Here is a 10,238-nt window from a genome sequence, read left to right on the forward strand (position 1 = left end):
GGTGGGGGTGGGGTACCGGATTGTGCAATCCAGCTTAGACTGCAGGGGGTAACCTTGTGGGGCAGATGGAGTAGCAAGCAGGGGGAGTCTGTAGGGGTGGTAGTGGTGATGAGGGAGAGGGACTGGGAAGGACTGAGGTGAGTGTTAGAAGTTAGGAGAGTGTTGGGCTTTCTCAGCAAGATAACCTACAAAGGAGGAACACAAACACCTCTAAAAATCCACACTGGGATCCTGCAAAGAGCATGGTCATCTCTTCCCTCTTCACAACTTCTCATAGGCTTTTCCATCTTATTAGGGAGAAAGAGGCCAAAACCAGGTGCAGGGCAAAATAGTGATAAGGGTTTGGGGGACAGGAACCAATCTCCTCACCCTGGATCAGAGCTTGTGGCCAGAGATCGCAGAGCTGTGGTGGAGGAGAGCTGCCCCCACAAACCCCCTCCTCCCTGCCTGTCCAGTCTGCATCAATTCTCCTACCTCAGGGCCTGGGTAACAGTGCTGAGAGTGAGGTTCATTTTACTTAGTATTTACCTAAAAGTTCAAGAAGCCCTTCCTGATATTTTTGCTTTGGGGCCCAGAATTTAAACTTAGTCACTGCCCAGAGCCCTTGTTTTAGGAAAGAATGAGATGGCCGTTGTTGCATAACCCAGAGCAGGGCGGGTGTGTGTTGCGAAGGAAACAGTCCCTCTTCCTCCCTCTTGTGAGAGGCCTAGGCCAGGCTAGGAGAGCTGGGGATGGGCGGGCACTGCCTGGGAAGGGTGGGTTGGGAGCAGCTGAGGTAGACCAGCGGAGCCAAGGCAGGCAAATGGGCAGACAGAAACACCCAGATCAGTCCCCCTACAACCCCCTCCATCCCCCCAGGGAACAGCACAGCCTGATGAATTTAGAAACACCAGTGGATGATTGAGGGGGAGGGGGACAGATTCTGGGAAAGGAGAGGAACGAAGGGCAGGCTGACCTGAAGGACAGGGGTGGGGTGGGGTCTGTTTTCTGGCCACAGTCTCCAAGAGCATCCAGAATATGGGTTCCTCTAGCTGCCCCCGCCCCCGGCCCCCAGTTTCAGCTGGCCAATTCCACCCTTTCCTGGCCCCCCGGGTGTTCAGCGCACTCAGCCTTGAGCACTCAGCCCCTCTCCAATCCTTCCAGACTCCACATGTCCCCGCCCTAATGCCAAGGTTTCCCACAGTTCATTCAAGGCGTATTCCTCCCTACCCTTCCCTCCATTTCACCCCCTGCTCCCCACAACCCTTTCTATGGTCTTACCCCAGTTAGGCCACAGTCACATCTCAAGGATACTTTCTCTTGCCCCTTCCCCAGTTTCACCCTTCTCCTCTCTCTTGGTCTACTTCTCTCATCAGCAACAGTTTCCCACAAGACCCCCTCATCTTTTCTCTCTCCTCACGTTTGCCCACATCCCTCTGGTGACCCCCACATACAGTCCCTTCCCAGTTCACTGTTAGCCCCCATCTTCTCAATCCCCAGCGGAGTCCCTGCATGCCCTTCCTCTTCCTACACGCAAACACTAACTGCATTTCAGGTTTGCTCCTTCATCCCACTCCCGACCTCCCCTTTGCCCACCCCTCCCCACTCTCAGTCGCTCCAGCCAGCTGTACAGCTCCCAAATTCCGGGCGAGATTCCCGGGAACAAAGCAAGAAAAATCAGAGCAATTTGGGAAGTAAATAGAAACTGGGAAAGGGGGGGACAGGGAAGAATGAGGAGGAGGACCCAGGTGGAGGGGGAGCCTTTCCAGTTCCACCCGGTTTAGGGAATGCCCCTGCCTTCTCCCCCACCTACCCCCCTTCACCTGGCTCTTAAAGGGCCCAGCCCCCGACCGGCGGCTACTTAAGGCGCAGGGGCGGCGGCGGGCAGCAGCTGCGCTACGACTGCTCTGGGAGGACTGGACGGGGCAAAAATCCTGACCATGACCCCCCAAAGGCTGCTGCCGCCACTGCTGCTGCTAACTCTGCTGTTCGCTGCCCGCCCAGGAGGCGCCTTGGCGCGGTGCCCAGGCTGCGGGCAGGGGGTGCAGGGGGGTTGTCCAGGGGGCTGCGTGGAGGAGGATGGGGGGCCGCCGGCGGAGGGCTGTGCAGAAGCTGGGGGCTGTCTCAGGACAGAGGGGCAGCACTGCGGGGTCTACACCCCTAACTGCGCCCCAGGATTGCAGTGCCAACCACCCGAGGACGACGAGGCCCCTTTGCGGGCGCTGCTGCTGGGTCGGGGCCGCTGCCGCCGGGCCCGCGCGCCCTCTGGTGAGTCTGCGCCCCGCCCCTGCCCCGCCCACGTGAGACCCGCATCTCTCCAGGCAGGGACCTGCAGAGATGGGCCCGGGCAGCCCTGCAAGCCTCCGGGTCCTGGTCATTGACGCTTCCTCCTCCCGGACCTTGGGGAGCACATTTGGGAGGGGGTACGGGGCAAGTGCGGCGAGCAGCTAGGGCTGGGGTGTGGCTGGGGGCCCTGGGGATAAAGCCGGGAGGTGCTTGAGCTCTCAGTCTTCTCTTTTGCTCCCTTTATTTTCTCTTCAGGGAAAAGGGTGAGGACGGGGATGGGGGTGGGGTGGAGGATTTTAGGACCATCCCGTGTGCCCCAGTAGGCCCAGCTCCTTCAACCCTAGTCAACCCAAGCTGGAGAAAGGACCCAAATGTTATTCCCAGCTTCCACATAGGGAAGGAGGGAAGGAATCCAAGACTCCCAAATTCTGCACACGCTGAGAAATGTCTTTCTCCCCTTTATACCAGTGTTCCAAGCACCTGAACATAGAGACTAGAACAGAAGATGCCCCAAATCCAGAGTTTTACCAGACTGGACCAGGGACTGAGAGCAGGCCCTGAGGGGCCTCGGGGAGGGAGAAAGAGGTGGGAAAAGAGGGAAACTGCCAAATCAGGGTTATGATTTTAACCCTCTTAGAACCCTCTACCCGCTCTACGCCACCCTACTCCTGGGAGGAGAATAGAAGACTTAGTCACTGGGTGGGTGGGACAAAAGTGAATCAGCACCCGAAAAATTGGGGACAACAGGGAGATGAAGAGAGCAGGAAATGCAAATTGCCCCCACCCCAGAAGCATCTGAATTCCTGTTTTCTTCCATGGAAAAGGATGGGAAATCAACTTGGAGTTTCTTACAGTCCCAAATGCCTGAGTCTAGGATTCTAAGGGTCCTCCTGGAAGGGGTGGGCTGAATGGGTCAGAGAAGGCAGTTTGGAGCATGATCATGGTTGGGTGCTAAATGGAGGGAATGAGGGACAAGGTCAGAGGAGGGTGAGGTACACCGAGGAAGAAGGATTGCAGAGAAAATGGCTCTGGGGTTGCTAGTAGTGGGCAGATGGGAGCTTGTCTTTGGGCATAGGGAAGGAGAGATGATCCCTGGGGTTCTAATATCTAATTTTATGCTGGGACAAATTCTAAGCAGTGCATACTCCCCTCCCTGCTGTTTCCTAGCCCTGACCTATTTCTTCACCCCTTTCCAGTCCTGAGCTCTCCCCAGCTCCCCCCACCCCCCGCCCCCGGAAACTTTATCCAGAGCCAGGAGCAACTTGCAGTTGGAAAATCCTCATCCCCTGCACCTTTGCAACCTGCCCTTAGCCTGTCCCAGTTAAGGGCTGAATCCATATGCTCCTGGGAGCACTGGGGTTGAGCTGGGCTGAGCCACAGGGGACCAGGAGGGAGAGGTCCCCACTGCAGTGCCCCAAAAGTAACCACATCTCAGGCCTGGGAGGGGTGGGCTGAGTCATGGCAAGGTCACAGCAGGGACACACATTCCACTTGGGTCCCTGTTGACCTCCTCCTACATCCGTTTCTCTTCTACCCCATCTCCCTGGCTTGGTGCACCCCCTGCTGGCTTCTGGTGGAACAGCCAGCTCTTTTCTCCCAAAGCCCAAATCCTCACCCTAACCAATAGTGCTTTGTATTTGTTCTCGATTTTTGCTTTCCAAAATGCTTCTCCTATACTGGCCAGCCACCAAAAAAAAAAAAGCTTCTCCCTTATAAGCCTTAGAATTACTCTGGGGAATATTGTCAGGAAAATTAATATACCTATATTTCAGAGAAAGAAACCAAGGCCAGGATATGGTATCGGTGGAGCTAGTTTCTTTTTTCTTTCTTTCTTTTTTTTTTTTTTTTTTTTAAGATGACCGGTAAGGGGATCTTAACCCTTGACTTGGTGTTGTCAGCACCACGCTCAGCCAGTGAGCCAACCGGCCATCCCTATATGGGATCCGAACCCGTGGCCTTGGTGTTATCAGCACCGCACTCTACCGAGTGAGCCACGGGCCGGTCCCCGGTGGAGCTAGTTTCTAACCCCCCTTACTTTTTCTCCTGATCCGTAAGTCCTTTCTTCTGCCCACTTCAGCAGGGTGGGCAAGGCTCTTCTCCACATGGCTCTGGTCTTTGGTGTCTGGGCTGATTTCTGGCCTCTTCTCCCATTCTTCCTGTGGTTGTAGAGGAGAATCCTAAGGAGAGTAAGCCCCAAGCAGGGACCACCCGCCCACAGGACGCCAACCGCAGAGACCAACAGAGAAATCCAGGGACCTCTACCGCTCCTGCCCGGACCAACTCTGGCGGTGTCCAAGACACCGAGATGGTAAGTTTGGGGCAGGTAGGGAGCAGGAGGGGTGGGGAGCCCTGGAGACTTCCATCTGAGACTGCTCCCTTGGGCCTGGAGAAATCTCCAACATCGGTCCTGGGCTGGTGGGGCCAGCGGGCTGTGCAGTGGAGCTGGATTGGAGCAGTTCTGAGCTGCCCGCTCTCCCTCCGCCAGGGCCCATGTCGCAGACACTTGGACTCAGTGCTGCAGCAACTCCAGACTGAGATCTACCGTGGGGCTCACACTCTCTACGTGCCTAATTGTGACCATCGAGGCTTCTATCGGAAGCGGCAGGTGAGACTACTCTCCTTCCCTTGCTCCAGTTCAAGGTTTCAACCAGATAGTCCGGGGAGGCAGGTATAGAGGGAGGCCTTACAAAGTTGCACAAATCAGGGGCTGGCTGGTTAGCTCAGCTGGTTAGATCACAGCCTTATAACACCAGAATCAAGGGTTCAGTTCCCTCTACCAGACAGCCTCCAAAAAAAAAAAAAAATTGCATAAATTAGACTTCAGGACCCACACGGACATAAAGAATAACCATTAGAGTACAGGACTTAGAGTACCTAAGGGATGGCCTAACTCAGTGGCCCTCAAACTTGAGGCATCAGGACACCTGATTCAGAGGTCTGGGGTGGGGCCTGAGAATTTGCATTTCTAACATGTTCCCTAGTGATGCTGGTGCTGTTGGTTTGGAAACCACGCTTTGAAAACTCTGTCTAGGGGCCGGCCTGGTGGTGCACTGGATAAGTGCGCCGCTTGGGAAGCGCGGCGGCGCTCCCACCCAAGGGTTCGGATCCCACATACAGACCGGTTCCCGCTCACTGGCTGAGCGAGGCGCGGGAGCAGCACCGGGGGTTGCGATCCCGTTGCCGGTCCCCGGTCCGGTACAGGGGCAACACTGAGGGTTGCGATCCGTTGCCGGACACGGAAAAAGACAAAAAAAAAAGAAAACTCTGTCTAGCCTAGAAGAATGGGCACAATTTAGTGGGTGAAGAGAGAGAACCAAGGGAAGGGAACCCAGTGGGCCTCACTGTCCTGAGGGAACCTTCAGATACTTCTGCATACTCAGACTCAGGAGTCCCTTCCCACTTCTCCTGCTGGAAGCCTAGGGCCTCGCCTCTGATCTGTGTGCCTTTTTCCCCAGTGCCGCTCCTCCCAGGGGCAGCGCCGAGGTCCCTGCTGGTGTGTGGATCGAATGGGCCAGCCCCTGTCGGGCTCTCCAGATGGTGTTGGAAGCTCCCCCTGCCCCGCTGGGAGTAGTGGCTAAAGCTTTCGGGAACTGCAGGGCCACTGGCAGGAGCATGGAGCTGTCATCTTGAGTTATTTGTTGAGTGATGAGTAACTTGGGGCTCTGAACCCCATGATCCACCTTTAGGCCCTGCCCCGTTGTCTCTCTCACCCCCGAGTCCTTATACATCTGGTTGGAAAGATTGCTGGTGTTGGCTTGGGGCGTTAATAAAACTGTGTCAGGGGTCTCTGGCCTATGTCTCTGTGTCCATCTCTCACATTTCTGGAGCCCCTGGCCCCCTCTTTACCCCCATTGCAGCCCACACATAGCACTTCTTTCCTGTGGACTACCTTCAGTCCATCCCACTGCACTTGGAATGCAGAAGACCGCCATTGGCAGAGGCTTCAAGAGTTGGGGGAAGTGGCAGAAGGGGAGACACTGAGATCATGGCTTCAATCTGAGGTTGCGACCTTGTTTCCAACACTGATCTTTGGACACAAGCGGAGGGGAAGGATTAATAGTTAATCCCCAGCAGGAACCCAACAAAGAGAAACTCTCAAAGCACTTATCCTTCTGTTACTTCCCACTAAAAAAGGGAAGGAAATTATTATTTATTGAGCTTACTCCACGGGCAAGGCTCTGGACCATGTGATTTTTCCAGGACTAGCTCATTTTGTGCTTACAATAATCTTATAAGGTAGGGATTTTTTACCCTTGTTTTTCGGTGGAGGAAACTGTGGCTTAAAAATGTTGGGTTATTTGCCTCAAATTATAGCCACTAAATGACAGAAGGAGATTCACATCTGGTTCTTCCACTTGTGACAGTACCTGGCATTCCTTGGGTGCTGAATAAGTGTCTGTTTAGCCTCCTTTCTGCCTACATGCTAACCCAGACAGGTAGTGTTCAGGGGCCCTGGCACCCAGCATTTTCCCGAGGGGCCACAGCACTATGAGTGTCACAGAAGCCAACCCCATCCAAATAATACTGCATGTACATATTCACACCCCTTACCTGAAGGTCTAAGGGAGCTAAAGGCACTGATACAGGAAGATGTTTCTGACGCCTCCCTGACCTTCAGCCTGTGGGGAGAGAGACTGGAAGGCAAGCCATGCTAGGTGATAAACCTCAGAGAGGCAAAGTTCACCTCCCCATGATGTACACAGCCTCCATTCCCGAGGCAGGGATGGCACACTTGGAGCTGGGCATCCGAGTGGTGGTTGGGGTATTGGGCAGATGTGGCCATTCCTGGGAAACAGCAGAACAGAACCCGTATCTGAGAAGTGCTGCCCTCCTGACAGATAGCCTATTGCACTTCAGAGGCCCCCTCCTCCTGAAAGGACTTTAGTCTTTGGAGCTGTCAGCTGAGCTTAGTGAGACAGGAGCTCGGCAGGCAGGCTGTGAAGGAAAGGAGGGAACACAGGCAACGGCCACTGCTGTCCACTCAAGACTGCCATCATGGAGCGAAGGGAGGCTCATTTGCAGAGGAGAGAAGGGCTGGGAACGGAGCAGGAATAGCCCTCTGGAGCAGGTGAGCCACCCTGTGGGAGTGCAGAAAGCTCAGGTGGGGCTGGAACAGAGAAGCATTATTGAGAGGAGGCTCCTACTGTCTCACTTCAATCCTTCCTGCTGTCCTGGGAGGCCAAGGAATGCAGAGCTTGGCCTCTGCCCCAAACCGCACAGCTGGGAGGTGGAGGAGAAAAGGGGTATTCCGAGCTGTGGCCATGCCTTATCTTTCTGGTCCTTTAACCCCAGAAGGTGAATGGAGCAGCTTCCTGTTCCCTGGATAGCCTGTTTCCAGAAACGTCATCAAGCTCCCTGCTTGTCAATGCTCTCCTCACCCCCTGCAAAAATAGCTTCCCCTTCTAGTTGCCTCACCCATGATACTAGATATCGAGTTGTTGGGGAGTGGGAGGCTGCTGAGCATTCAGGAAGCATTTCCTGGCTAGAGGATGCCTGGGAGGGGGGAGTCTGCACAACTAACTCCTAACTCCTCCCGCTTAAGTGTGCCCTTTGATCCCTCCCCCTAGGAAACACTGAGATGCACAGAGCTCCAGACTTGGTGCAACGGACCCGACAAATGGAGGTGAGGGATGTCAGAGGTCAGGGGTCAAGATGGACAGGTCCTAGGGTGGCAGGAGGCAGGGGTGAGGACTGGCGTGGTGATAAAGATTATTTGCTCTTGAGTTTGAAGATCAGGTTAGAATTAAGGGCTAAGATGGAGGGGTTTGAAACACAGGTCCTCAGGGAAGGGGCCAAAAGTCAGCCAGTGAATGGGATCTTCCTGTTAGTGGAGCTAGAGGTCGGGGGTAAGACTGAGGATCAGAGGTGATGCGGCTGGAATTCAGACCCAGGTAGTGGAAGTGCTGCTCCTACTCTCATTCCTTGATCTTCACTGCTGTCCTGGGAAGCCAGAAGGAGATCAATTCTGGGGGAATCTCTGGACAGGAATCATGGCCTGTTCATCTTTCTATCCCTAGCTTAGCACTGTGCCTGGGGTAGAGAGAAGCTCAGGAAATGTTTGGTGAATGGAAGGACGGCTAACTGAACAGAAGGACAGTGGGGACTGCCCTGGCTTTGTCCTGTAGGCTGTGAAGACACAAATGCTGAAGCAAGCACACGGACAGCTGCTGGATCTGCTGGATGGGGCCATGTGGAAGGCTACACAATCCCATCTGCCACAAGGCAGATCTTTGCCCTCCACTCCCCCAGATTCCTTGAGCAAGTGAGTCCGAGGACCCAGGAAGCTGGGGAATGGCTACAGTGGGCCCCTCCATCGTAAAGATCATGTGTCATAAACATCATCTCATGTGCCCTTTCCCAGCCTTGGCGTGACCCTGATTTCAGCTTTCCCTTATCATCTTGTCTTCCTGACCCTGGCCTCTACCATCTGGGCCTTGCTCTGTCCTGGCCCCATCCTTTCTCCTGGTCCTGCCCTGTAACCCTGGCCCTGACCTTCCCCTACTACTGCCCTTGGCTCCCAAGTATTGGCCTTCTGCATGGCCTGCCCTCTGCCCTCTGCCTTCTTCTTTTGGGGCCTGTATTAGTTAGTTTCCTGTTGTTCATAACAGAGTACCTGAAACTGGGTAATTTACAAGAAAATGAAATTTATTTCTTACAGTTTTTGAGTCTGGGAAGTCCAAGGTCCAGAGGGCACATCTGGTGAGGGCCTTCTTCCTGGTGGGAACTCTCTATAGATTCCCATGGCAATGCAGACAATCATAAGGCAGAAATGGCAAGAGTATTTTCATGTGCTCTCCTTATACAGCCACCAGTCCACACTCATGATAACCCACTAATTAATTAACCCATTAGTGGATTAACCCACTTATGAGGGCAGGACCCTCATGATCCAGTCATCTCCTAGAGGCCCCCCCTTTCAACACTGCCACGTTGGGGATCAATCTCCCACATGAGCTTTGGAGAGAACAAACATTCAGACCATAGCAGAGCTTGACCCTGAACCACTGTCTCAATTCAGGACCTGGGAGCCATCTCTGGGGAAACAGAAAGTATTCATTATCCGCAGATCCCTGCTTGAGTAAGTCATGGTTGAAGAAAGGGCATGGGAAGAAAAGAAAGGCCTTTGGCTAGGGATCCAGGACACCTCATTCCTCATTCGCAGGCTTTGGATGGTTTGCAGGGGAACTAGGAGAGGGTTTCTAAGGTTCAGTTTCCCCTATTTGCCATGGGTGTGGTTGCAGAAGAAAGACACCAGGATGAGAAGTCCTGGCAACATCCCAGCCCTTAACTGGAAGTTCTGGGTCACTAGGTGCATACCTTCATGTGTCCAGTGCCTAACATAATCCACATGACTTGAAGACTCTCCCACACTGACCTTTGGACCCCTGTCCCTCCAGTGAGCTGATGGAGGTACAGCACTTCCGCACCATCTACCACATGTTCATCATCAGTCTGTGTCTTCATTATCAGCACACTGGCCATCGACTTCATTGATGACGGCAAGTAGGCCCCCGCCCACCTGGGATAGGCACACTGATCAGATCAGACCCCCTGGGTTCCCAGCGTCCCACCTGCCGCTGGCCCAAAGGGCACAGTTCCCCCTTTGATTATCAGACATACATTAACATTGCTTCCAATAACCTTCCCACCTAAAACACTCTCTTGGACTCCTTCCTTCCCCAGCCTTGGATGGCCCTTGGTCTGTCTTCCCAGGGCCAGCCACTCAGGGGACACCATGCCCTGAGGCAGATGTACCTGTGTGTGCACACACACTCCTCTCCAAGTCAGTTATATTCATTTCGAGCAACCTCCACTGAGCACCTACTCAGTACCAGCCCTGGGAGCCAGAGAGGTAAGGGGAAGACCACATCCCTATGACGCACTCCCAATTTTGTGGGGAAGTCAGACATGCACACAAGACAAGTGCCTTGGTGAGTCCTTCTTTCCCACAGAGCACCCACCCACCCCCACCC

The 10,238-nt window shown here is 54.2% G+C and overlaps 2 protein-coding genes across 2 annotated transcripts in view; both read left to right on the top strand.

The window, feature by feature from the left end:
• Positions 1-1,871: 1,871 nt before the first annotated feature.
• IGFBP6 (insulin-like growth factor binding protein 6) lies at positions 1,872-6,057 on the top strand. Its single transcript, XM_008574830.1, has 4 exons — positions 1,872-2,247; positions 4,434-4,573; positions 4,751-4,870; positions 5,721-6,057. The coding sequence occupies exons 1-4, from the start codon at positions 1,920-1,922 to the stop codon at positions 5,841-5,843; spliced, it is 711 nt and encodes a 236-aa protein (XP_008573052.1). The 5' UTR covers positions 1,872-1,919; the 3' UTR covers positions 5,844-6,057.
• A 1,203-nt stretch (positions 6,058-7,260) lies between these two features.
• The window catches only part of SOAT2 (sterol O-acyltransferase 2), a 10,907-nt gene continuing 7,929 nt past the window's right edge, over positions 7,261-10,238 (top strand). The window contains 6 exon segments of the mRNA XM_008574831.1: positions 7,261-7,366; positions 7,833-7,888; positions 8,391-8,527; positions 9,284-9,343; positions 9,663-9,710; positions 9,712-9,768. Of these exon segments, the coding sequence (XP_008573053.1) occupies positions 7,261-7,366; positions 7,833-7,888; positions 8,391-8,527; positions 9,284-9,343; positions 9,663-9,710; positions 9,712-9,768 (464 nt within the window).

Source organism: Galeopterus variegatus, unplaced genomic scaffold (assembly GCF_000696425.1).
Source record: "Galeopterus variegatus unplaced genomic scaffold, G_variegatus-3.0.2 Scaffold1111, whole genome shotgun sequence".
In the NCBI taxonomy this organism is placed as follows: Eukaryota; Metazoa; Chordata; class Mammalia; order Dermoptera; family Cynocephalidae; genus Galeopterus; species Galeopterus variegatus.

Coding starts and splice junctions, on each gene's coding strand:
- IGFBP6 (XM_008574830.1), top strand. CDS start 1,920: ATGACCCCCCAAAGGCTGCTGCCGCCACTGCTGCTGCTAACTCTGCTG. Junction 2,248..4,433: donor CCGGGCCCGCGCGCCCTCTG/GTGAGTCTGCGC, acceptor CTGTGGTTGTAG/AGGAGAATCCTAAGGAGAGT. Junction 4,871..5,720: donor GCTTCTATCGGAAGCGGCAG/GTGAGACTACTC, acceptor CTTTTTCCCCAG/TGCCGCTCCTCCCAGGGGCA.